Consider the following 27,509-nt stretch of genomic DNA (forward strand, 5'->3'; position numbering starts at 1 on the left):
AACTGCCTTCCTAGCCCTCATTTCATCTCTCCATCTCTTGAATTGCTGTTCCCTCTGCTAAAATGACTTTTTTCTTGTCCTTATCCTTGTCCATCTAGAGAATTCTTTCTGACTCATCATTCAAGACAGATGTCACATGTCACTGCCTCTGGGCCACCTTCTCTGAAATCCTCAGGGCGGTTTGTTTTTCTTTTCAGTGATCCCTCAGCACTTGGTTCCTACGGGCGGACAAGTTTTCGGTCACATTCTAACTCCCTTTCTCTCTCTGTCTGGATTTACGTGTCTCTAGATTCTTCTGCTCACAGCACTGGCACCTCCTGGAACTGTCAGATATGCAGAATCTTAGGCCTCACCCCAGAAACTGCATTGTAACAAAATCCCAGGTGATCCCCTTGCACATTAAACCTTGAGAAACACCACTCTGGGAACAGTGCTCCCATCGGGTGGTCCACTGACTAAAACTGTGTTTCTAGTCCAAGATAAGTACAGAAATTGAGAATAAGCATTTAGAAACTTTTAGAGCCATTGGGCAGACTAATTTTAGGCCTATTGAATCTAATTTTCAAAATGGGCCTTGTATTTTATAGGCCTCTGTTCTATGTCATTTTCCTAGTAATTCGTTTTTACTGTATTTTTACAAAAGTATCAGTCCCTGATGGATTGGAAAATTTTTTTAAGTCTTTCATGATAGTTTGGGAAGGGCTGCTTAGATAGCTTTATTCTCTATTTCAACATTTAACAGGAGATACTCATAGTAGATGCTCAACAAATGTTGGCCTATATTTGAATTTTTGACAGCAAGATGTCCTTCATCATTACCCGGTTCAAGAGATGAAAACAACCCCATCTACATAGCCCCAGCTATGAATGGTCCAGTTAAGCGCCCAGAAAGAACCTTGAAAGAGAAGAAATTCTTCAAGTTGACAGGAGATATTTTGGGTATGGAGAGAAAATGGTAACCTGTTGATACAGCAGCACATTTCCCAGCAAGGAAAGGGGGAATGAGAATAAAATGGAAAATATAGAAGAAGGGTGGAAAACTATTTTAAAATATTCACCTTGAAAAATTCTGGATTCCCTTAAGCAAGGCTGTAAGGTGAATGGAAGGACTCCTGAACTTGGAATCTTGAGATCTAATTGTGTGTTTCAGTAAGTCACTTTCTCTACCTGCAGAATGTAATAATGAAACTTGATCTACATCGCATGGTGGAGGGAAAATGAATATGCTTTGAAAAACAGATGTCCTGGGAATTCCCTGGTGGTCCAGTGGTTAGGACTCCACGCTTCCACGGCAGCAGGGCACAGGTTCAATCCCTGATGGGGGAACTAACATCCCACATGTCACGCAGCATGGCCAAAAAAAAAAAACAAAAAAAAACTGCTTTCCTATAAGTGTAAGGTAACTGGTTCAACACGTCTAGTGTTTGGGTTATTGGATTCTCTGGACCGAAGAAGACAAATTCTGTTTTTATCATGCCTTCCCTTCTTGTGAACACAGACAATCTATAGATAATGGGGGGGGGGGAGATGAAAGGAGTGGTCTGGGGGGACATTTAGACCTAAGAACTAAAATACAACACTTGTGTGAGATTTTATGTATCTTAAGTAAAATTTCTGATCAGTGGCAGAATAATTCTGGGAAGGAATATGTAGATATCTATATATATAGATATAGATATCACTAAGAGCCAAATGCTTTTGCTTATCTGTTTACAATTATTAGGTTAAACCATATCAAATTGACAACTTTTGACTGTTTTTGACCTGTAAAAGTCTGTAAGCTTAGGAAAAAATGAAGAAAAACATAGAGGATTTCTAAGCTAACTACTCACCTATGATTTTCTCTTCTAATACTAGTACAAATACTTTTCCTTATCCCGTTGATGACTGCAGTCTACTCAGCACACAACTCCAGTAGATTTTACCTCCGTCAAGCTATCCACAAGAGCTTTCCTTACCGCTTCTCAGAGATCAAACTTCTTAAGCATTTCTACCCCTGGGCCAGTAGCACCCTCCTTCCTAACCTGTACAGCAATTACAGAGGTAAGAACACAGTCCTGGGGCCCAGCCCTGCAAATGGGAGGTGCAGTTGGTTTTCCAAACACCCCTGCAGTAACCCATTAGAACACTGGAGAAAGGTCCGCTGGCTTTTTCAAAATGACTGCACCTCTGTGGGCACCCAAAGGTCCACTCCCAGGGCCCCATCTAAGCAGGTTCAGGTTTATGTCTGTTCACCCAAGGGTGATCAGGCCCATGAAGGCTGATTCCCACTGATGAGTTTCACAAGAGGCTGATAAACAAAATTGAGAATTTATTCACTAACAACATGAAAAGTAACTGGAGTGATCCCTGGGACTGGTTGCCTCCTTGTGAAGGAGGGAACCGCATGTAGCTGAGAAGTTTGTTCTATAAGCACAGAACCATGAAAACAGTATAACCAGAAAGATCTCCACACCAGATGATATTTTGGTATATTGCCTGATGTGCAGTCATTCCCAAGTCTGTGATGTGTCTGTGTAACTTTTCTTGGTTGGTTATCCAGTTCAGTTCCACGAATATGTAGTGAACACCTAGTATGCTGGGAACTGTCCTAGGAGCTAATAAAATGATGGACATTATATGGTTTGTACCCTCAAAGAACCTCACCATCAAGAGGAGTTAGTATGGGGACTTCCCTGGTGGCACAGTGGTTGAGAATCCGCCTGCCAATGCAGGGGACACAGGTTCAAGCCCTGGTCCAGGAAGATCCCACATGCCGCGGAGCAACTAAGCCCGTGCGCCACGACTACTGAGCCTGTGCTCTAGAGCCTGCAAGCCACAACTACTGAGCCCACGTGCCACAACTACTGAAGCCCGTGCGCCTAGAGCCTGTGCTTCACAACGAGAAGCCACTGCAACGAGAAGCCCATGCACCGCTACAAGTAGCCTCTGCCCACACGCAGGCAACGACGACCCAAACGCAGTGAAAAAAAGAGGAGTTAGTATGAATGTTTGTTTTTTTAAAAATAATTTATTTTTATTTTTTTCATTTGGCTGCATCGGGTCTTAGTTGCAGCACGCAGGATCTTTTCATTGCAGTGCACGGGCTCTTCATTGCAATGCGCAGGCTTCTCTCTAGTTGTGGCGCATGGGCTCCAGAGCACGTGGGCTCAGTAGTTGCGTCCACAGTCTCTAGTTGTGGCGCACGGGCTCAGTAGTTGCCACGCTCGGGCTTAGTTGCCCCACAGCATGTGGGATCTTCGTTCTCTGACCAGGGATCGAACCCACGTCCCTGGCATTGGAAGGCGGATTCTTAACCACTGAACCACCAGGGAAGTCCCAGTATGAATGCTTCTTGTTCAGTATCTTTCACCAGTTACCAACACCTTGCCATATTATAACTTTATATCTTATTAAGCTATATTCTGGTAATAGTTACATTCATTAATCTCAGGATTGGTGGCTTTCTGTTGGGATTTGGAACATCTCCTAGGTTCCTGAAAAAAATCTGAATATGTTCATCTCAGCAAACATGTACAGTCCTTTTTTTAAAATTAATTTTTATTGGAGTATAGTTGATTTACAATGTTGTGTTAGTTTCTGCTGTACAGCAAAGTGAATCAGTTATACATATATCCACTCTTTTTTAGACTCTATTCCCATATAGGTCATTACAGAGTATTGAGTAGAGTTCCCCATGCTATATAGCAGGTTCTTATTAGTTATCTATTTTATATATAATAGTGTGTATATACAATCCCAATCTTCCAATTTATCCTTCCCCCACTTTCCCCCTTGATAAGCATAAGTTTGTTTTCTACATCTGTATAATCTTTTCTTAAACGTGTACTTGTTGCATTTAAGAGTTTTAACAGATGGCAACTTCTGTACATTGCACGTTGATTCTTTCTAGTTCAGTTTTAAATGGTGACAGTTCTAGGTTGAGGGCATATTCTGTTTGCAGTCAGTAACTGTCTATACTGACTTAAATAAAAAGTGAATCAGACCCTGGGTGGCTGAGGCCAGTGCCATCACAATAGGCATGTTCTCCTCTTAGACTCCTTCGCTTTACAGTATAGTGTCGTGGTCCAAAGGCGCAGACTCAGAAGGCTGCCCAGACTGCCCAGGTTCACATCCTTGCTCTCCACTTACCAGCAGTGCGTTCTTGGGTAAATTACTCAACCTCCTGTGCCTCAGTTTCCCCATCTGTACAATGGGGATAATCTTAGGACCTACCCTGTAAGATAGATGTGAAGATTAAAACCTTAGTAGATCTAAGTGCTTAGAACAGTGGTGGGCACATACTGTTCAGTCGATGGGTGTTAGCTATTGTCATTAACTGGGGCAGTTGGAGCTCTGGTTGTACTAGGACCAGTTTACATGAGTTACCTGGACATACTAAGGAAGAGCAACAGCAATCTGTAGATGTAGATAATGAAATAAAATTAAGTAGATATGGGGTAAACAGCAGTAAAAATTGTAACTAACCTTTTTTAACTCTTCAACTGCTAAAAAATTTTTGCTTTCAGAATTGATATAGCCCAGTCCCATTAGTCCACTTGTTTTCAGGAATATTGAAGCCCAAGCCATTCATGGCAGATAATCTGTATCCTATAAATAAATCTGTATCCTATAAATACAGAACTTTCCTAAATAGCCTAGTCCAATGTTGAAACACATTTAGGGAAGAATTTTTTTGGTAGGATTTAATTAAAATTCCTCTTGCAGCAATTTAAACTTGCTTTTTCTCTTTTGACTTTCTTCTGAGGTGAAAAAACACTAATCACAATTCTACAATTGCATAGTTTTTATTTAAGAAATATAAAGTAAGGCCATCTTTGAAGGTTAAGTCACCCTTTACCTTTCTCTTTTATCTTCTGCAGGACCCTAGGTCCTTTAATAACCTACTGCAAACCTCTCCCTGCCAAATTTTGTAACATAATCTTTTTCTTTCATGTTAAAACATTTTTTCATAATTAAAACATGAATACGGGCTTCCCTGGTGGCGCAGTGGTTGCGCGTCCGCCTGCCGATGCGGGGGAACCGGGTTCGCGCCCTGGTCTGGGAGGATCCCACGTGCCGCGGAGCGGCTGGGCCCGTGAGCCATGGCCGCTGAGCCTGCGCGTCCGGAGCCTGTGCCCCGCAACGGGAGAGGCCACGGCAGAGGGAGGCCCGCATACCACAAAACAAACCAAAAAAACAAAAAACATGAATATGTAGAAAATCCATATGTACCACGATGTATATTGTGCAACTCTCCTTTATCCCCTGATCCCCCTTCTCTCTTTCCTAGAGGCAACTACATTCCCAGTTGATTATACAGACGTACCTCACTTTACTGCATTTCACTTTATTGCACTTCGCAGATACTGCATGTTTTCTTTAACAAATTGAAGATGTGGCAGCCCTGTGTCAAGCAAATTCATTGGCGCCACTTCTCCAACAGCATTTGCTCACTTCGTGTCTCTGTGTCACATTTGGGTAACTCTCGAAATACTCCAAAATTTTTAATTATATTTGTTATGGTGACTTGTGATCAGTGATCTTGGATGTTACTATTGCTAAAAGAAGGCTCATGATGATTAGCATTTTTTAGCAATAAAGTATTTTTTTAGCAATAAAGTATTTTTAATTTAGGTGTATGTACATTGTTTGTTTAGACATAATGGTATTGTACACTTAATAGACTATAATACAATGTAAACATAACTTTTTTTTTTTTTGGCCACACCGCACGGCCTGTAGGATCTTAGTTCCCCAACCAGGGATTGAACCCTGGCCCCAGCAGTGAAAGCGCCGAGTCCTAACCACTGGATAGCCAGGGAATTCCCTAAACATAAGTGATCTTGGATGTTACTATTGCTAAAAGAAGGCTCATGATGATTAGCATTTTTTAGCAATAAAGTATTTTTTTAGCAATAAAGTATTTTTAATTTAGGTGTATGTACATTGTTTGTTTAGACATAATGGTATTGTACACTTAATAGACTATAATACAATGTAAACATAACTTTTTTTTTTTTTGGCCACACCGCACGGCCTGTAGGATCTTAGTTCCCCAACCAGGGATTGAACCCTGGCCCCAGCAGTGAAAGCGCCGAGTCCTAACCACTGGATAGCCAGGGAATTCCCTAAACATAACTTTTATATGCACTGGGAAACCAAAAAATTCATGTGACTTGCTTTATTGCAGTGGTCTAGAACCGAACCCATAGTATCTCCAAGGTATACTTGTAAATTCTTTCAGAAGGTAATCTATACATTTGCAAATACATTTGATGATAAATAGCAGCATACTATAAACATTGTCATGCCTTTTTGCCTTTTCCCCTTAATTTGCCTGGAGATTGTTCCATCAGCATATATAAAGCTGTCCCTTTTATGTTTTATTCATTTACTATATAGTATGCCATTGCGTGGATGTACCATAAGTTATATAACCAGTTCCCTATTAATAGACATTTAGATTTTTTCCACTCTTCTGCTGTTAACAATAATACTACCATTTATACCCTTTTACATATGTAATTTCACTCCTGTGCAAATATATCTGTAAGATAAGTACCTTGAAAAGACTTGCTAAAAATGTATATCCATTTTTCATTAGAAAGATATTGCCAAATTGTTCTCCTCAATTGTACCAATTAATGTTCCCATGAGCAATGTATTATTAGATCTGCCCACATCGCCAACAGTTCAGTGAACATTGGTGTTTTCATACAATACAGGTAACTCTGAAATATACAAAAGGTTTGCAACTGCACTCATGAGAAAATGCAAGTTTAAACTAAGGAACCATTTTTCACCTCTCATATGGACAAAACTTGCCACTGCTCTTGCCCTTCTTCATTCCATCTTCCCCATATTATTTTTTTTACAACATAAATGTGTTTTGTCCCTGTTCAAAACCTCCCAATGGATTCCATCATACTTAAAAGCCCAAACCCTTTCTAAAGCTTACTCTAGGACCTTCCCTGTCCGGAGCTATAGCTACATCTGTTATTTCTCCTACCCTTATTCTGACCCTCATTCACTAATTCAGCCACACAAGCTTCTGTGCTCTCCTTAAACACGATGCACATGCTCTTGCCTTGGCCTTGGAACTTGCTGTTGCCCTGACTGACATTTGCATTGGGAGCTCCAAACTTTATTAGGGTCTCTCTCATAAGCCACCTCCTCTGAGAAACCTCTAATGTAAATAAATAGCACTGCTCCCTCCTCACAGAACACTCTCTATCCCCTCTTCCTACTCAGTATTTTTTTGTTTTTTTTTAATTCATTCATTCATTTTTGGCTGCGTTGGGTCTTCGTTGCTGTGCGTGGGCTTTCTCTAGTTGCGGTGAGCGGGGGCAACTCTTCGTTGTGGTGCGCGGGCTTCTCACTGCAGTGGCTTCTCTCGTTGCCGGAGCACGGGCTCTAGGCGCGCAGGCTTCAGTAGTTGTAGCACGCGGGCTTAGTTGCCCCGCGGCTCAGTTTTTCTTCATAGCACTATTATTACCTGAATATTGTTGGGTTATTGCCTGTCTCCCTCCCTCCTCAAATGTGAATGCTCTGTGGACAGGGACTCTTGTCCACTGCTGTGTTCCCAGCACCTAGAACAGGACCTGGTGTATGTGAGCACTCAGTACATACTGATTGAGAAAGAATGAATGAATGTCATTCTATAATTTTTGCCCATTTTTCATTGGGCTGCTTGGTTTTGTTTGCTTGTTTTGATAAATGGGAGCTTTATGTATTAAGAGCTTGTTCAGTTGTAGAGATTTAGATATTTATACAGAAACAAAATAAGGATTTATAAAAATTAATTTAGGGAATTGGTAGCTTGTGATGTTCTATCTGGGAGTGTGGTATGCTTTTTCTATTCTCATTTGCATTTGTATCCTTCAGTAATATTAAATTCTCTTCATATATTTCTTGCACATCTCTTGTTAGGTTTATCTTTTGTGGTCTATTGTGAATGAGATTTTATTTCACTATAGTTTCTAAGTAAATATTGTTTGAATATATGAAGGCTATTGATTTTATTATATTAAGTACCCAGCCAGCTTGAATTTTTTTGTTAAGTAATAGTTTTTAGGTTGATTCTCTTTTCTCCCCAGCTTTATTGAGGTACAATGGAGAAATTAAAATTGTATATATTTAAGGTACAATGTGATGTTTTGATATATGAATACATTGTGAAATGTTTACCACAAACTAATTAACATATCCATCACCTCACATGGTTACATGTTTTGTTTTTAGTGTGATATAAGAACTCTTATTCTCTAAGCAAATTTCAAGTATACATTACTATTAACTATAATCTATAAACTATAATCATGCTATACATTAGATCTCCAGGACTTATTGATTTTAAAACTAAAAGTCTGTATACTCTGACATCCACCCATCCCCCTCCCCATCCCAGCCCCTGGTAGCCACCATTCTACCCTCTGGTTCTGTAAGTTCGACTTTTAAAAACTGCACTTATAAGAGATCATACATGTTTCTTTGTTTGGCTTATTTCAAATCCTCACTTTTGTGAATAATCCTGCTATGAACATGGGAGTGCAGATATCTCTTCAAGATGCTGATTTCATTTCCTTTCAATATACAGCCAGTAGTAGGATTACTGGATCATCTAGTAGCTCTATTTTTAATTTTTTGAGGAACCTCCATGCTGTTTTCCATAATGGCTGTACCAATTTACATTCCCACCAACAGGGCTCCTTTCTCCAAACCCTCACCAACATTTGTTATTTCTTGTCTTCTTGATAATAGCCATCCTGACAGTCGTGAGGTGATATCACATTGCAGTTTCGGTTTATTTCCTTGATGATTAGTGATTTTTACATATACCTGTTGGTCATTTGTATTTCTTTAGAAAAATGTGTATTCAGGTCCTTTGCCCATTTTTTAATCAGGATGATTTTTTTTTTTTGGTATTGAGTTGTATGAGTTCTTTATGGATTTTGGATTTTAACCCCTTATCAGATATATAGTTTGCAAATATTTTCTCCCATTTCATAGGTTGCCTTTTCATTTTGTTTATTGTTTCCTTTGCTGTGCAGAAACTTTTAATTTGATGTAGTCCCACTTGTTTTACCTTTTGTTGCCTGTGCATTTAGTGTCATATCCAAAAAACTGCCAAGACCAGTGTCAAGAAGCTTTTTCTGTTTTCTCATAGGAATTTTGCAGTTTCAGGTCTAAGGTCTAAGTTGTTAATCCATTTGGAGTTGATTTTTTGAATATGGCAAAACAGAAGTGTCCAACTGCATTCTTTTGCATGTGGAAATCCAGTTTTCCTAGCATTATTTGTTGAAGAGACTAGCCCATTGTGTATTCTTGGCACCCTTTTCATAGATTAGTTGGCCGAATCTATGGGTATGGGTTTAATTCTGGGTTCTCTATTCAGTTCCATTGTTCTATGTATCTGTTTTTATCCCAATACCATAGTATTTTGATTACTATAGTTTTGCAATATAGTTTGAAATCAGGAAGTGTGATGCTTCCAGCTTTGTTCATCTTTCTCAAGATTATTTTGGCTATTCACGGTATTTTTGTAGTTCCATATAAATTTTAGGATTTTCTCTATTTCTGGGGAAAATGCCACTGGAATTTTGATAGAGATTGCATTGAATCTGTAGATCACTTTGTGTAGTATGGACATTTTAACAATATTAACTCTTCCAATCCATAAATGTGGGAAATCTTCCCATTTACTTTTGTCTTTTTCATATCTTTCATCAATCTCTTATAGTTTTCATTGGACAGATTTTTCACCTCGGTTAAATTTATTCCGAAGTGTATTATCCTTTTTGATGTTATTGTAAATGAAACTGTTTTCTTAATTTTTCAGCTAGTTGTTAGTGTAACAAAATGCAACTGATTTTTGTATTTTGATTTTTTATTCTGTAGCGTTACTGAATTCATTTTTTTAACAGGTTTTTGGTGGAGTCTTTAGGGTTTCTATATATAAGACCATGTCATCTGCAAAGACAGTTTTACTTCCTCCTTTCTTATTTGGATGCCTTTTCTTTTTCTTACCTAACTTCTCTAGTTAGGACTTCCAGTACTGTGTTGAATAGATGTGGTGAGAGTTGGCATCCTTGTCTTGTTCTTTATCTTAGAGGAAGAGCTTTTAGCTTTTCACAATTGAGTATGACATTAGCCGTAAGCTTGACATATATGGCCTTTATTATGTTGAAGTACATTCCTTCTTGCCTAATTTGTTGAGAGTTTTTATCATTAAAGGTTGTTAAATTTTGTTAAATGCTCTTTCTGCATCTGTTGAGATGTTTTTGTTTTTAACATCTTTATTGGAGTATAATTGCTTTACAATGGTGTTAGTTTCTGCTTTATAACAAAGTGAATCAGTTATACATATACGTATGTTCCCTCTTTTTTGGATTTCCTTCCCATTTCATACGGTATTTTTCTCTTTCTGACTTACTTCACTCTGTATGACAGACTCTAGGTCCATCCACCTCACTACAAATAACTCAATTTCGTTTCTTTTTATGGCTGAGTAATATTCCATTGTATATATGTACAATGGAGATGTTTTTAATCCTTCATTCTTTTAATATGGTGTATCACATTTATTGACTTACATGGGATCTTAGTTTCCTGACCAGGGATCGAACCCAAACCCCCCTGCAGTGGAAATACAGAGTCCTAGCCACTGGACCACCAGGGAAGTCTGAGAATTTAAAGGTTTAAATGTTTGATAGAATTCACCCATGAAGCTATCTGGTCCTGGGCTTTTCTTTGTTGAGAGGTTTTTGATTACTGCTTCAGTCTCCTTACTTATACTTCATATGTTCAGGTTTTGTTTATTCATTATTCAGTTGTATGTTTCTAGGAATTTATCCATTTTTTCTAGGTTATCCAGTTTGTTGGCGTGTAATTATTCCTAGTAGTCTCTTATGATCCTTTGTATTTTTGTGATATCAGTAGTAATGTCTCTTTCGTTTATGTAATTTTATTTATTAGAATCCTTTTTTCTTGGTTAGTCTAGCTAAAGGCTGGTCACTTTTATTGTTAAAAAAAGCTAACTTTTTTTTCTATTCTTTCTAGTCTCTATTTTTGCTCTAATCTTATTTCATTTCTTCTTGTAACTTTAGGCTCAGTTCTTTTTTTATTAGTTCCTTGAGCAGTAAAGCTAGGTTTTTTATTTGACATTTTTTATTAATGTAAGCATTTATTGCTATAAACTTCCCTTAGAACTGCTTTTGCTGCATCTAGTGTCTGTGTTTTCCTAAGTGCTGTAGTCTTGGAATCACATTGCTTCCCTTAGAAAAGGTCACTAAATGGAAAACCATCAGTTCAAGTTGGCAATGAGTTTTGGAGAAGACAGTGGAGCTGGTTTTAGTTGTGTAGCTCCATACTTAACTAGCAGTATGATAAACTCAAGACATTTGTTTCATCTCTAAAATGGGGATGACATTTAGTTCACAGGATGAACTATATGGAAGTCAAATTTATATGAAAACACTGTAATTACAGAAGAATTCTATGTAGTTTTTAGGCATAGCAATTTGAATGGCCACTAAGGAACGTCCTTAATTTCCATTCCATTGGTTCTACCTTGACCTCACCATTATCAAGCACCTCAGGACCCAAAGAAGTGCAGTCCCCTCTACTGCTCTCCACCCCCATCTGACAGTTCTCTCTTTTTCAGTTTAACCTGCTGTTTGGATGGAGCATCTCTGACTACCGAACTTTTCTCAGTTCACCAGTGACTGTTGTTGGTCTCCTGATGGGAATCTCTCATCACAAGGAGGTAAAAACCCTCTTCCTGGTTTCCCTGCAGAATTCTATTTGGTTTAATATATCAAACAAGGGGAGAATTGCTTATAAAAGCAGCCCCTACTGTACCACTGCATACTGGAAAAGGGAGAAACTTAGTTCCTTTGCCATTATTTTATGGTATTACCTATAGATACTGTATAGCTTTTGAGTGGCTGTTACCTTCAGAAATCCTTCCTTTCCTAAGCACATAGTCCCACCTTTCTCACTTCTTCTATCCTTAAACTTACTGCCAAAGACACTGGGCCTGAACTTGTGTTCTCATACCTGGCCAGATTAACATGATTGCTGCTGCTTTCTCAACGGCCCTTTGAAGGGTACAATTGGAAGTGACTTAAAAAAGAAAAATTAGGGAGGTACAATTCCAGAAAGAACTGCAGTTATTTCTGTTTATAAATACTAATTTCAGAGAGGCTGTTATTTTCTCCCAGAACTACCTACACAAATCCCTTTCTACTCAACATAAAAAATAAAGTAGGAAACCCAGGTGAGGTTTTGGGTCCCAAACACTAGCATACATAGATTTGATAAGAAAAAAACTGCAATTCAAATTAGTGAAACTGGCAAGATTTTCATCAAAGCTCATCATTCTGATACTCCAGAAATCAAAGGTTACTAATTAAAATGGGTAAATTAACATAGTTTCTAACGTGGAAAGTTACCACCACCTTCCTAAAATCTAAGAAAGATTAACGTAACTGCTATTTTGGGTGGACTGTTTTTTATGTTTGTTTGTTTTTTTGCGGTATGCAGGCCTCTCACTGTTGTGACCTCTCCCATTGCAGAGCACAGGCTCCGGAAGCGCAGGCTCAGCGGCCATGGCTCATGGGCCCAGTCGCTCCACGGCACGTGGCATCTTCCCGGACCGGGGCACGAACCCGTGTCCCCTGCATTGGCAGGCAGACTCTCAACCACTGCGCCACCAGGGAAGCCCGGGTGGACTGTTTTGTTGTGGTTCCAGCCCCAATCACTAGGGAATGAAGTCCTCACCCCTGGAACACTTTATGTACTAAAGCTCTTAAAGAATTAACAATCACAATAAACTTTTGCTAACACCTACTTTTTGACTTAAAAGGGAAAATGGAGTATACTTACTGGGAATAGTCTTGCATCACAAACTCAGCGTTTGCCCAAGCTGTTAGGATGACCTGGAGTTATGATTAAGCTCTTTTAAAATAAGTAGACATAAGCTGGCAGCCATTATGTCTGTCACAAGAGATTTCCATCACAATAGTATTATTTCAAGTATTCATCCTCTAAGTTGTTGGGTGTTTTTTTTAACAGTGTCCAGTGGCAATAATGAATGAGCCAATACCAAAGGAAAGTAATCATTTTTAAAAGAACACCTAAATTAAAGAATCTGGAAACCAAATTTTACTGGAAACCATTCTAGTAAGCCCTACATTTGAGAAAGATCTCTTTGTGCTGAAAAGGCAAGAATGGCAAAACTCAGTAATTATACTTTTAAAGATAACGATTAAAAAAAACTAAAAAAAAAGCATTAAAAGCCAGTTTTCTATGGCTAACCTTTTAAACTGTATTGGAATGCTCCTGTGTTCAGAGAAGAAAGTGCTTGGAATGGCAGAGACAGTTTTCATTATCATTGCTGGTATCTATGTATTCTTTCAACACACTTTTGCTATTCCTTGAAGCTTCCATGTTTAGAAATATTTTCCTGAATTGCCAACAACTCACAAGGGCTTTGAGTCACCTGTAATTCCATTACAACTCACCTGTTTTCTTCTTGTGAAAGCCCTGAAGGCACAATTATTTACACTCTTAGAGTCAATCACTCATTTTTCTGTCCACTCAAAAGTATTTTCCTTTTTAATATTTTTGCTTTTCTAGTTTCCACCAGACGTGTTTCCTTACGTGAATGTATCCCAAATGTTAGCATATATCTTACATTTTTAAAGTAGATATTAAACTCTCAGTGTTTAAACTCGAAGTGTCCTATTGTCTTTCCAGGTTATTGCTTTAAACCCAGTCCTGGGCTCCCTTCTTATCCTCCTAACCAGTGTCGTTTTGATGGTACTTGTGATCATTAACCTTTTTGTTTCTGCCATTTTAATGGCCTTTGGTAAAGAAAGAAAGTCCTTTAAGGTAAGTAACTCTGACTCAGTAACTGAAATATAAACCATATCATGATTTTATCACTGGAAAAGCTCAATTTTAGCTGCTCTTAAGATTAGAGACTGACATTAACGCACAGTATCAGCATACTCCCTTTATTAGTCTCTACAGCTCTGCCAACCATTTTCCTAGGAAACCCAATTTACCAAAAGTACATTATGTTCTACATCCACTGTCCTATAAATAGCTGGCCCTCCACTGTTAAGTAGCAGTAACACTCCAAGGCCTGACAGTAAACCATTAAAGGAAACAGTATCTTTACACTTTATATCTTCTTTTTAAAAAATATATCTTTGGTACTTTTTTCCTCCACCATTAGCAGCAATTTTGATTTCCTTGCTTTTCTCTTTTTGTCTTCCAACAGACTCAGAAAGAAGCTGCACTGATGGATATGCTGCTACTGAAGCTCTCAAGTTTGTTAGGAAAACAGCGGCACCAGAACACATGTAAGTAAGCAAACAGCTGTAACAGCGATGGCCACTGACAAATGAAGTTTCAAAACATTAATCCTGTTACCTCCTCGCTTGGCTTATTACTTCTTAGTATATTAATACTGATCTTTGCATGGTATACTTTAGAAAATTATAGATATTTATAATATACTTAGTTAATTTTGTTAGTGAAGAATCAAAATCCCCTTGGCTGCAGATTCTTATGTTTATGGAACTTGGCACTATCACAGGGTTAACACTGCAAGAGTGGTGCAGGATAAACCAGCTCTGCTGCCAAACAAACACCAAGTAACATCATTCATGTTCCAGGATGACTGTGGGAAATATGAGTCAGAAGTAAGCTCAGTGCAACTTTAATTAAAGATACAAGCATGAGATTTGGCTAAGGGGGAGCCCTGTCACAGAGAAGTAACCAAGCCAACTCACAGGTAACAATCTGGGCTTAAATACTGAGATCGAAATGGGCCCCTTACTTCCCAGGCATCCATCCACATTACCCAGGGAGCCAATAAGGTCTGGCTTGTGCCCGGTATGGGTCACTTACTTAAATACTCTCCACTAAAATCTTGCCCCTAAAATCCTGCCCCTCGTCATTTGACCAAAACAATGGAGAAAGCAGGGCACAGAATTTTTAATTTTATTAGCAGCTACTGAGCCATGACATACAAATCAATCAAAAACATTAAAGAAAAGTTGCTTGAAACAAGTGTGTACAGATACACCACACAGAAGCCGAAGTCATATCTTCCGATCCCAAAGCCATCCTTGTGGGGAAGGATGGCCTTAGCTAGGGGGCAAAACAGTAAGAGTCTCATCTGTCAAGGGAAGGAGCAAAACACATGGGCACCAAAAATTTATCTGAGATCACTTTTTAAAGGTTCTCTTGATCATTAACGTTTTCAAATGAAAACAGGAACCCCTCTTCACCTGTAGGCTTTCCAGCTCACTACTCAAGAGACTTGAATATTTCTATTAAGGCTACTGGAAGCCCACCTTAGCCTTGAATGGTGACTTCTGCCCAGTATGTGGCCAGCAATGCAATCCAACAGAACATGCCACGGGGAAAAACAGGAATTTATATACAGTGCTGCCCTCTATTAAAAGGGAAACACAGCACTCAAAATAAAGCAAAAGGCCACAGAGGGCTCCCTGAGAATCCAGTAGAACTAAGAGAGGCCTTCAACTTTCCAAAGTTTGCAACTGGATCCAGGTGGAACAGTGCCCTGCAGCAAGGAGTAGTGTATATGTCAATGAGAAGACCCAGCTTCTAAGAATTGTTACAATGGCTTCCTGAGCCATTTTCTCTCTCTCCCATTCATATTAGAGCAAGAAAATACACAACTTGGCCTTGAATCTCACTCACCACCGATCCCTCTGTACGGAGGGGTTTGTTTCTAAGTCTAGAACCTCAGCACAGAGCTGAGACACTTCAGGAAGTACTCTCCTCCACCACCCGGCCATCTCTGACAGCTCTCCCCTTCTCACTCCCCTGTGCAGGGATGGTGGGACAGGAAGGAGAGAAATGGGATCACACTGACAGGAAAAGAACAAGCAAGGCTGCCGGGAGCCAGCTGCTCCAACCTCACAATTTCCAGCTGTTAGTCTCTCAGGAGCAGTGGAGAACTGGAAAGCAGCAGAGTGTGTAAGAGCAGGAAGAGAGCCCAGAGGAAGAGTGTACTCAGTGATGGTTAACAGATGAAGCAAAATTTCAAGGAGATTCTTTGTTACAAGGAGAAACTGCTCAGTCTCAATTCCCAGAATTTGGACCTTGCCTGGTTTATGAAGCCTATGTTTTCTTTTTCAGCTCTTCAAATCTCCGGGAAAGATCATCAAAGTCAATGTCTTCAGAGGCTGAGGTGTTGGCACCAGCAGATGCAGTTGGTAGCGTGTCTGGCACAGATGGCAATTCTGGGAGTACAAAGTTGTCATAGGTATCCATGGGTCTGGAAGGGGGCTTTGCAGAAGCTTCTGGCTTGGGACCAGGGCCTAATTAAATTAGAGTAAGGAGCACAGTGTTAAAAATGCCAGTGGCTCAGATCCTCAAACCCCACAATCCCCCCTGGCAGAAACAATGAAATAATCAAAATACTGGAGAAAACATTGTTTTTTAAAAAATAATTATTTAATTCTAAAGGTCAGTAAAAATTTTCAGGACAATTAACAGCTACCTTTTCTAATTATGGTTGAATATATGTTTTACTTTCCTACAGTGAGAAAAAAGTTTAAGGGAAAGTCAAAGTGTGGTGCATGGGGCTTAAGTACACAGCATTCATTTAAACAGACTGTCCCCTTTCACAAAGGTCTACTCCCATAATAAAGTCCAAGAAATGGTACTAGAATTCTATTGGGATGAGCTAATCTTTAAGGCTTATGGGAAAAAAATTTTATATGGAATGTTAACATTCATACCATTTGATGTAATAGAATGTGATCTGTATTTCTAGTCTTCCGTTTTATATCTTACAAGTTAAAATCATCACCCTCTCTACCTACTGTATGTTTCCATTTATATCTAAGTTCTAGAACAGGCAACCTAAACCGTAGTTTTAGGAAATAAGAAGAGTGCTTGCCTCTGGGATGGAACTGACTAGAAAGGAACACAAGGTAACTTTCTGGGGGGGGGACAGAAATGTTTTGTATCTTTACTGAGGTGGTGGTTATATAATGTTTGTGTGTGGAGATACACATCAAAACTCATCACAATATACACTTCTGTGTATTCTCTGTATGTAAATTATACCTCAATAAACTGTCCCAATTTTAAAAAATATTCCCCTCTGGGTTTCTGGAGCGCTGGTAGTGTTTTAATTTTTCAGTGAATGGCTACATGAGCATGCTCGCTTTGTAAAAAGTCACTGAGCTATACACTTATGATTTATGTCTGTTTCCCCCTCTTTAATGCCCAAATTAAAAAAAAAAAATTGGTATTTCCAGGCACAGTGGAAATGGAAGCGGCAGGAACATACCAAACTTGAGGATGACTGAAAACTACAAGGTGAAAAAGAATAATGATACCACTAACAGAAACAGGGAACTGGGGAGATTCTTTGAAGCCATGAAAGATCTTTTCTTTTTGGAAGTGGGAAATCCTGAGTTCTGTTTCCACCATACTGCATTTGGGGAGAAAACGGGGCATGTGGGTAGAATGCCAGAAGCATAAAAACAATCTGAGGGAGGAACAGTGATGAGAAAACAGCAAAGGGTTCAGGACTGAGAAACTCTCAAGAGGGTTTCTGACTCACCAACGATCTGTGCAGAAGAGACATTCTTATCAGCATTAATGTCATCAACCTGAAACACAAAGATCATCACCAGAGGAGAAAGCAATGGCATCACTAGTGAAAGTAATGGTATAAGCCCATGTGTGTTGCAAAAGCTAAGCTGCTCAGCAAAAGCAACAGAAAATGCTCCAATGAAACTGCCCCTCTGCCCCCTATACTCCTTTCCTGATCTTCCTCCAACTAGATAGATAGATACCATATTGAACTCATAACTGCCAAGCAGAGGAAAAGAAAATTCTTACCACACCAGAACATCTCTCTTTAATCTGTTACCTTCACCTTCCAGGCAGAGAGAAAGAATTCTAAACCACCGCATTCATCTCCAAGAACCAAGTCCTCAAATACTAACGAAGATCTTCTACCTCATTCCTAGAAACAGTTGTGGGCAATGGTTCAATGCGTGCAAAACCAAAACATAAAAATTCAGGCCCAATGTAAAAACCAAAGGAAAGAACACTAAGCAAGCTCAGGAACAGGGCGATCTCCCTAGATGAGGAAACAAGGCTGGCAGAAAAGTCATCTAATTCTGAACCAAAACTATTACAACCACCTACAGTTCAAGGCATCATTACCATATTAGCAATAATAGCAAGCTTTAACTATAAGACTAAAATATAAAATTAATGCTATAGGCTGAAATTTACTAGACACTTACCTGTTTAAGACAAAAATCTGGTTCTTAGTCCTTTACAGTGTTGAAAATGTATAAAACTGGTATTTTAATTATTATATTCTAGCACCAAGACTGTACCAGCTCAATATGATTCTCTGCCTAGTCTCAAGTCTGATCAAGTGCCCTACCAGAACTTTCCAGGATCTGCAGCTCCTTCCTGATTCCTGGCTTAACTGCAGACAAAGCATTGCCACCAACGATGCTGCCACCACCACCACCACCACTCCCCGTTTCCAGGGTAATATTAAAGCAACACAAGAATCCAAAGCATACAGCAATGCCAGTACTAGGAGTTGATCAAAACTGTGCCTTCCCTGTGGCCATTATTTTGCTCTCTCTTCATGGGTTCACTCTCCTGCTGCTTATAAAAGAGGCTCAGGCACTTACAGATTCATACGATGGGGGAGTTGCTGGTATCTGAGGTGGATGAATATTGGGAAAGGCCTGATAAGTTCCCATTGGCAATCCATTGAAATCCGACTGCAAGAGGAGAAAGGCAACATCAGAGACACTGCCCCTGATCTGCAATTTCTGAAGTGTGTAAATAGGAAGGGAGAAATAACTATATGTGTGTGTATACAACTATTTTCTCAATGTGAATATATTCACATTGAATACATATATATATTCAAGATATATATTTAATACATGTATTCAAGAGCCCCAAAAGAAAAAAAGGTGCCTAAAAGGACCACATGTGATCAGGAAGAATCCAGATTTTTAAAGATCTGTACCCAAAGGCTATTCTTCAAATTACTAAATTGCCTCAATGTCTACAAGGGAAGCTTCTTACCAGACTTTCTTTTTTGGGGGAGAGGAGACGACCGCACTGCACAACACGTGGGATCTTAGTTCCCTGACCAGGAATCGAACTCACACCCCATGCAGTGGAAGCATGGAGTCTTAACCACTGGACTGCCAGGGAAGTCCCCAGACTTTCTTACTAGTAATGACTTTCATCTTCTTGTCTACAAAGGAGGTAGACCTGGTAATAAGTATTGGTTATTCATTTTTGGAAAAAGCTACTAATATACCTGCAAGTCCCAAAGGTTCAAGAAACCTACATGAAAAGGAGTTTTTCTAGTACCATCTCTCTAGATTTTCCCACCTCATTACCTACCGGTGAACCAAGACTTTCTCCAAATGCCAATGCTGTTTTTTCCACAATGTGATCAATAAACTAATACCAAATATTCTTACTGCTAAATCCTCTTGATAACCTACAATTCCTGAGTGTATTCACAGAGCCAACTTGTCATCTTCTGTAACATTTTCTAGTTTATATCCGTATTTATTTGTATGTGTACTTACTGGTCCCTTTGGAAGAGGGTATGAGAAAGGAGTGTTTGGAGATGGCATGGGCATGGGCATGGGCATTGGCACTGTTCCATCAGGTCCACCAGCTGGTGCTGTGAATCCGCCCCCACCTCCTCTTCCAGGGCCCCCTTTCTTCACATCATCTGTGAATCCAACATCAATAAGATCTGTATCTACTCCAGGAGGAGCTTCTGCCTAAGAAAAAGAGAAACCCATATCAGGCCCGTCACCAGCTAGGTTCCCCAGGAAGCTGACTCTGAGATGGAGATTAGGCGTGATGGAAGTTTACTGGAGAGGTCTCTTGGGATAGACACCTGTGGGGACATGAAGGAAGCAGGGCTGGGGAAAGGAAGGTGGGCTGCCATGCACTCACAACAAAGGGGTCAGCTAATTCCCCCAGGGAGTTCTGGAGCTAGGCTGGGCCTACAGCAGGTACTCCCAACTGGGGACAAACGGGCAGAGTCTTTAATCCCCTGCAATGACCAGTTACCAAATACAAGCTGCCCCCAGGAAAGACCCTGGGTAAGGAAGCTCTCTTCTGAGGGCCACTGCTGGAGGGACACTCAGCTGCGTGAGCCACCAGTCATCAATACTGTCAAGAGCTGAGAGAGGGGCTTCCCTGCTGGCACAGCGGTTAAGAATCTGCCTGCCAGCGCAGGGGACAGGGGTTCAAGCCCTGGTCCAGGAAGAGCCCACATGCCGCGGAGCAACTAAGCTCACGCGCCACAACTCCTGAAGCCCGTGCACCTAGAGCCCATGCTCCGTAACAAGAAAAGCCACTGCAATGAGAAGCCCACATACCGCAACGAAGACCCACTGCAGCCAAAAATAAATAAATTTGTTTTTTAAAAAAAGAGCTGGCAGAATAAATGCTTCTGTCCTGAAATGTGTACTTCAGGCAGGGGGAGGGTTGTCTGAGCAGCACACCAAAACATATACTATACCTGGTCAACATTAACTGCTGATTTACTATTTGCATATCTGCCCTTCTTTCACTGTAAGCCTCTTTAGGACAGGGACATTGTTTATATATTTTCTGTATTCTCAGCTTTCTGGGGCACACGGCAGGCACACAACAGATGTTTTCAGGATCTGTTCTGGGTCTTGGGGCTTTTCTTGCTACCCATAGGGGCCTCTCAATTCCTTGAACCTCACTGAAAAGTAGCAATAATGCCACTTTATATTTGTATCAAAGTTTGTACCTTTTCAAAGTGTTTTCAGTCATTCATCTCATCTGATCCCTAAATACCTGAGAGATGCAGGCATATTTATTGTTATCCCAGAGGCATTAACTGGACAAAGGCTTAAACTCCCACATGCAAACTTGAGTGCAAAGAAAATGGTTATTTTTCAAAGACAGTGATATCGAGAGACTCATTTTCCTTTGTATTCTAATACTCTAAACGTACCATGACCACAGAGTCAGGCTCATAGGGCACATTGTAGTTCTTGGCAATTTCAATCAGGTATCTCTCCACCAGGATCCCTAAATACCTGAGAGATGCAGGCATATTTATTGTTATCCCAGAGGCATTAACTGGACAAAGGCTTAAACTCCCACATGCAAACTTGAGTGCAAAGAAAATGGTTATTTTTCAAAGACAGTGATATCGAGAGACTCATTTTCCTTTGTATTCTAAGGAGGAGCTTCTGCCATGACCACAGAGTCAGGCTCATAGGGCACATTGTAGTTCTTGGCAATTTCAATCAGGTATCTCTCCACCAGGATTTTGGGTGGGGCCTCCACACTCAGTTTGTGCATTAGCTGTAAGTAAAAGATCCAGGGTTAAGATGCATCTGCATCAACCAGCCTAAGCCTAACCTGTATCAATTTTAAACTTTGTTCCTCACATTTCAAATTGAGAGGAAAAAAAGAAGCTCCAACCAGTTAAATTATTTTTTTTTTCCAATCACATAGCACAAGACCCATGTATCTCTCACATTCTCTGGTTACATATGCCTCAAACACTGATACTGCTGCCTTCCACATTTGAAATCATCTACCCTTCTCCCCACCTCACTTCTACCTCCATAAATCACAAGTGGCACAAAGGATAAGGTACAAAATCAGAAAGACACAGGATGACGGAAAGCTTTACAATCAGAGGTGTAGGACAGGGGTAAGGAGCTGACTGCACCACCAGACAGCGTTCTCTCTCTTACTATGAAATGTGCAATCCCAGATTAACCCTACATTACAGTGGTATCCACTGGACTCACTGCAGGCAATAAAAATAACCTGCCCCCACCCCACCCATTGCTTCATGCTTAACAATTATGTTCATTACCCGGTCATTCACAGTTCCAATCTGGTTGGTCCTACATAACTTGCCATATTCCTTGCTATACTTGGCACAGAGTTGATCAGCAACCTACAGAGAAAAAGAACAGTAAATAAAAATGGAAATCACTCCTACAGAGGGCTTCAAGCTTCCTCCTATTAACAGTAAACAGGGGCTTCCCTGGTGGCGCAGTGGTTGAGAGTCCGCCTGCCGATGCAGGGGGACGCGGGTTCGTGCCCCGGTCCGGGAATATCCCACATGCCGCGGAGCGGCTGGGCCCGTGAGCCATGGCCGCTGAGCCAGCGCGTCCAGAGCCTGTGCTCCGCGACGGGAGAGGCCACAACAGTGAGGGGTCCGCGTAAAAAATAAAAAAAAAAAAAACTAAACAGTAAACAGGATTTCCAAAAGACTAGGTCTGTAAAGCCTTAAGGGGTACATATTAATTCATTTAGTTTTTTATCCAGCCATCCACTGAGCTGCAACTATGTGCCAAACTCTATTATAAGCATTATGTTATACACTACAAACGATGAACAAAAACAGACATTGTTCCTACTCTTATAAAACCTTAACAGTCTCTGGGTAAAAACAATCATTACTCAAATAATCACAAAGATAAAGGTACAAATGCAGCTGTGATAAGGGGAAAGGAAAAGTACTCTAAACTAAATGCTTACAACAGAAGAATCAGACCTGATCACAAAAGTCAGATAAAGTGATACTTCACTGAGATGTAAAGGATGATCAGGAGTTAACTAAACATGGAGGGAAGGAAGAACATTCCAGGAAAAGAAAACAGCATGTGCAAAAGCCTCTGCCAGAAAAACAGGGCCAATCCTCAAGCCAAAATAAAATCAGTGAGCCTCTTGTGCAAAGCCCAGAGGAAGAGTGTGGTAGGAAATAAAGAAAGGCAGATGGGGGCCAGACAGTGCAGGGCCGTGTAGGCTTTATTAGTTTTGTTTCTATCACAAGAACAACAGGAAACTACTAAAGGACTTTAAAGCAAGGGGTAGTGACTGGATCAGATCAGTGTTTTGAACAGAACCCTTAGTTGTTCTGATGGAATGGTGAACAGACTAAAGGAAGCCAAAGTAGATGTAGAAAAAACTTTCAAGAAGTTACTACAATAGTACAGGCAGGAGATGACTGCTATTGGACCAGAGTGGTTCCAATACCTGGAAGTTCAGTGAGGGGGCACTCAAGTGTTAGGTAGACTTTCAGTGGTACTGGGTACTTATCAGTTTGTTATTTGTCTTTTAACAATGGTTTTTGTTTTGCTTTATACTATGCAGAAATCTTTAATTTTTACTTATATTATCACTCTTTGTTTATCACTTTTAGGTTTTGTGGCATGTTTATGCCTTTTCCACTATGAGATTATTTTTTTAATGCCTAACTTTGTTTCTTTAAGGTTTCATTTTTTAAAAAAACATGTAAATCTTTGTTTCGTCTGGAATTAATCTTGATATAAAGGAGGAGTATAAGAGAGGCTATAAACAAGATTTACATTAAAAGTAGAAGCAGCTGCCTCTACTCTCCCATTCCCCTACCCATGAAACTGTATAACCACCCTCCCTACCCTATCAGAATACAGGAGGCTTGCTCTCTGGGGAGGTTAAACTAAAGGAACTCTGGGCTCCATGCACAGCAGAGAGCAGAGATACTGGCAACAAGAGAATTAAGTGTAAATCTTCTCTAAGAGAGGAATGATACCTTTGGCTTCCTTCTCCCTGTGCTCTCAAAAATGCAGCCAGCTTATACCTTCCAGGTAGAAGACAGAACTCCTCTCTGAGGAGAATGACCAATCCAAGGAAAGAAAACTAGTTCCTGACAGTCTGGAGTTCCCTCAAGAAAGGGCTTAGTCAGATCATTTAACAATGAGTTGGTGCTGGAGGTATCATGCTCCCTGATCTCAAGCTATACTAAAAAAGCTGCAGTCATCAAAACAGTATGGTATTGGCATAAAAACAGACAAATCAATGAAACAGAATAGAGAGCCCCAAAATGAACCCATAGTTATATGGGCAATTATTCTACAACAAAGGAGGCAAGAATATACAATGGGGAAAAGACAGCCTCTTCAATAAATGGTGTTGGGAAAATTGGACTACTCTCTCAACACATACACAAAAATAAATTCAAAACGGATTAAAGACTTAAATGTAAGATCTGAAACCATAAAACTTCTAGGAAAAAATATAGGCAGTACGCTCTTTGACACTGGTCTTAGTAATACTCTTTTGGGTATGTCTCAGGCACGGGAAACAAAAGCAACAATAAACAAATGGGACTACATCCAACTAAAAAGCTTTTGTACAGTGAAGGAAACTATCAACAAAATGAAAAGGCCACCTACTGAATTGGAGAAAATATTTGCAAACAATATATCTGATAAGGGGTCAATATCCAAAAGATACAAAAACCTCATACAACTCAACAACAAAAAACAATCCAATTAGAAAACTGGCAGAAGATCTGAACAGACATTTTTCCAAAGACGACAAACACATGGCCAACAGGCACATGAAAAGATGCTGAATATCACTAATTAAGGAACTGCAAATCAAAATCACAATTAGATAACCCCTCACACCTGTCAGAATGGCTATCATAAAAAAAAGACCGGAAATAACAAGTGTTGGTGATGATGTGAAGAAAAAGGAACACTAGTGTACTGTTAGTGGGAATGTAAATTGGTGTAGCCACTATGGAAAACAGTATGGAGATTCCTCAAAAGATTAAAAACAGAACTAACATCTGATCCAGCAATTCAACTCCTGGGTATTTATCCAAAGAAAACAAAAACACTAATTAGAAAAAACATATGCACACCTATTCTCACTGAAGCATTATTTACAACCACCAAGATATGGAAGCAACCCAAGTGCCCATCAATAGATGAATGAAAATGCGGTAGATATATACAATGGAATATTACCCATAAAAAAGAATGAAATCTTGCCATTTGCAACAACATGGATAGACCTAGAGGGCATTATGCTAAGTGAAATAAGTCAGACAGAGAAAGAAAAATATCATGATCTCACTTATATGTGGAATCTAGAAACTAAAACATATGAACAAACAAAAACAGAAACAGAATTATAGATACAGAGAACAATCAGGTGGTTTCAAGAGGTGGGTGGGAGGAGGAAATAGGTGAGGGAGATTAAGAGGTACAAAGTTCCAGCTGCAAAATAAATGAGTCATAAGTACGAAATGTACAGTGTGGGGAATATAGGCAATAACTAAGTAATGTGTTTGTATGGTGACATATAACGACTTATCGTGATCATTTTGAAATGTACAGAAAAAAATCACTATGTTGTGTAACAGGAACAACATAATGTTACAGGTCAATTAAACTTCAAAAACAAACAAACATGCAACAAGCTCAGAAAAAGAGATCAGATTTGTGGTTACCAGAGGCAGGGAGTGGGAGGGAAGGGGCAATTGGATGAAGGCACTCAAAAGGTACTACAAATTTCCCATTGTAAAGTAAGTACTAGAGATGTAATGCACAACATGGTAAATATAATTAACACTGCTGTATGTTATATATGAAAACTGCTGAGAGTAAATCGTAAGAGTTCTCATTACAAAAATTAATTTTTCTATTTCTTTAATTTTGTATCTATATGAGGTGATGGATGTTCACTAAAATTACTGTGATAATCATTTCATGATGTATGTAAGTCAAGTCATTATGCTGTACATCTTATACAGTGCTGTATGTCAATTACATCTCAATGAAACTGGAAGGAAAAAAGAGAAAAAAACAAACAATGAATTGGCATCTGGCAATAAGCCCACCCAAGCACACAAGAGGTTCCAATCCACTTTTTAGTACCTCACTCTTAAATATGAACAGCCAAGGGCCACGAAACCTTTCAGAAAAGCCTCTATTATAAAATAGTTTAAATCTAAGAGATAGATAGAAGGAAACAATACAGAAACAAGAAAAGTTAAAAAGGGACTATAATATTCTCAGAGAGTTAGAAGACATTGTAGCCATGAAACAAAAATAATAGACTATTAAAAAAAATACATATTGGGCTTCCCTGGTGGCACAGTGGTTGCGCGTCCGCCTGCCGATGCAGGGGAACCGGGTTCGCGCCCTGGTCTGGGAGGATCCCACATGCCGCGGAGCGGCTGGGCCCGTGAGCCATGGCCGCTGAGCCTGCGCGTCCGGAGCCTGTGCTCCGCAACGGGAGAGGCCACAACAGAGGGAGGCCCGCATACCACAAAAAAAAAAAAAAAAAAAAAAAAAAAAACATATTCAGAGACTTTAAAAAGACCTCTTAAAAAATAAAAACATACAGAAGACAAGGAAATCTCATAAGATAGGTTGGGAGATAAGACTGAGACAATCTCCTACTGAATAACTGGCAAAGATGTAGAAAATAGGAGAGAAAAAAACTCGACTAATTTGTAGCTGAGCAGTCAGTACCATATCCACGTTGTGGCAGGCAATTTCTCAGTGAATTTTTCTGTCTCTTCTACCAGACTCTAAGCTACAAGAGTAGGGCTGGTGTCATACTTTGCTCACCACTGTGCTCTCAGTACCAACCCAACTCACAACATCTGCTCAATAAATATTTGTGGAATGAATCAGTGAAGCAAAACATCCATTCCCTTAAATTAATGTTATTTTAACTTTACTGGTTTACAGTTGTATAAAAACTCTTCTATTTTTACATACTTAAATAACGTTACAATAAAAATAATTTAAGACAAAACTGGGGGGGTATTTGTAACTTTGCCCCTTAGAAAAATTACTCAAGTTTGGAAAGCACTGTTCTGTTCCATGATATAAGGCGTGAAAAGGAGGAAGAAACAAGTTTACAAAGCCTTTTTCAAAGGCAGCATGAGAAGGGTACAAAAATACATGGTCAAAAAAGCAGAAGTAGAAATGAAGGAAACGATAGCAAAGATAAACAAAACTAAAAGCTGGTTCTTTGAGAAGATAAACAAAATTGATAAACCATTAGCCCAACTCATCAAGAAAAAAAGGGAGAAGACTCAAATCACTAGAATTAGAAATGAAAAAGGAGAAGTAACAACGGACACTGCAGAAATACAAAAGATCATGAGAGATTACTACAAGCAACTATATGTCAATAAAATGGACAGACAACCGGGAAGAAATGGAGAAATTCTTAGAAAAGTACAACCTTCCGAGACTGAACCAGGAAGAAATAAAAAATATAAACAGACCAATCACAAGCACTGAAATTGAAACTGTGATTAAAAAATCTTCCAACAAACAAAAGCCCAGGACCAGATGGCTTAACAGGCGAATTCTATCAAACATTTAGAGAAGAGCTAACACCTATCCTTCTCAAACTCTTCCAAAAGATAGCAGAGGGAGGAACACTCCCAAACTCATTCTATGAGGCCACCATCACCCTGATACCAAAACCAGACAAAGACATCACAAAGAAAGAAAACTACAGGCCAATATCACTGATGAACATAGATGCAAAAATCCTCAACAAAATACTAGCAAACAGAATCCAACAGCACATTAAAAGGATCATACACCATGATCAAGTGAGGTTTATCCCAGGGATGCAAAGATTCTTCAATATATGCAAAT

At 39.6% G+C, this 27,509-nt stretch overlaps 2 protein-coding genes and 1 long non-coding RNA gene across 3 annotated transcripts in view; 2 read left to right on the plus strand and 1 right to left on the minus strand.

Annotated features, from left to right (window-relative positions):
• Positions 1-14,692, plus strand: part of PKD1L3 (polycystin 1 like 3, transient receptor potential channel interacting) — a 74,309-nt gene extending 59,617 nt beyond the window's left edge. The window contains 8 exon segments of the mRNA XM_055078918.1: positions 799-939; positions 1,858-2,067; positions 2,070-2,388; positions 5,376-5,460; positions 11,645-11,746; positions 13,741-13,875; positions 14,270-14,351; positions 14,588-14,692. Of these exon segments, the coding sequence (XP_054934893.1) occupies positions 799-939; positions 1,858-2,067; positions 2,070-2,388; positions 5,376-5,460; positions 11,645-11,746; positions 13,741-13,875; positions 14,270-14,351; positions 14,588-14,649 (1,136 nt within the window). The 3' untranslated portion in view covers positions 14,650-14,692.
• Positions 14,693-15,502: 810 nt separating this feature from the next.
• The window catches only part of IST1 (IST1 factor associated with ESCRT-III), a 22,428-nt gene continuing 10,421 nt past the window's right edge, over positions 15,503-27,509 (minus strand). The window contains exons 5-10 of the mRNA XM_028477569.2: positions 21,917-22,000; positions 21,283-21,393; positions 19,623-19,823; positions 18,699-18,791; positions 17,600-17,648; positions 15,503-16,343 (exon numbers count right to left, since the gene is read on the minus strand). Coding sequence (XP_028333370.1) covers positions 16,144-16,343; positions 17,600-17,648; positions 18,699-18,791; positions 19,623-19,823; positions 21,283-21,393; positions 21,917-22,000 — 738 coding nt within the window. The 3' untranslated portion in view covers positions 15,503-16,143. The remainder of the gene's footprint in view (positions 16,344-17,599; positions 17,649-18,698; positions 18,792-19,622; positions 19,824-21,282; positions 21,394-21,916; positions 22,001-27,509) is intronic.
• Positions 16,350-18,692, plus strand: LOC114484015 (uncharacterized). The gene is made up of 3 exons (XR_003676446.1): positions 16,350-16,961; positions 17,292-17,352; positions 18,376-18,692. It is a non-coding gene; the product is annotated as an uncharacterized lncRNA (long non-coding RNA).

The sequence above is a fragment of the Physeter macrocephalus genome, chromosome 17 (assembly GCF_002837175.3).
Source record: "Physeter macrocephalus isolate SW-GA chromosome 17, ASM283717v5, whole genome shotgun sequence".
Lineage (NCBI taxonomy): Eukaryota > Metazoa > Chordata > Mammalia > Artiodactyla > Physeteridae > Physeter > Physeter macrocephalus.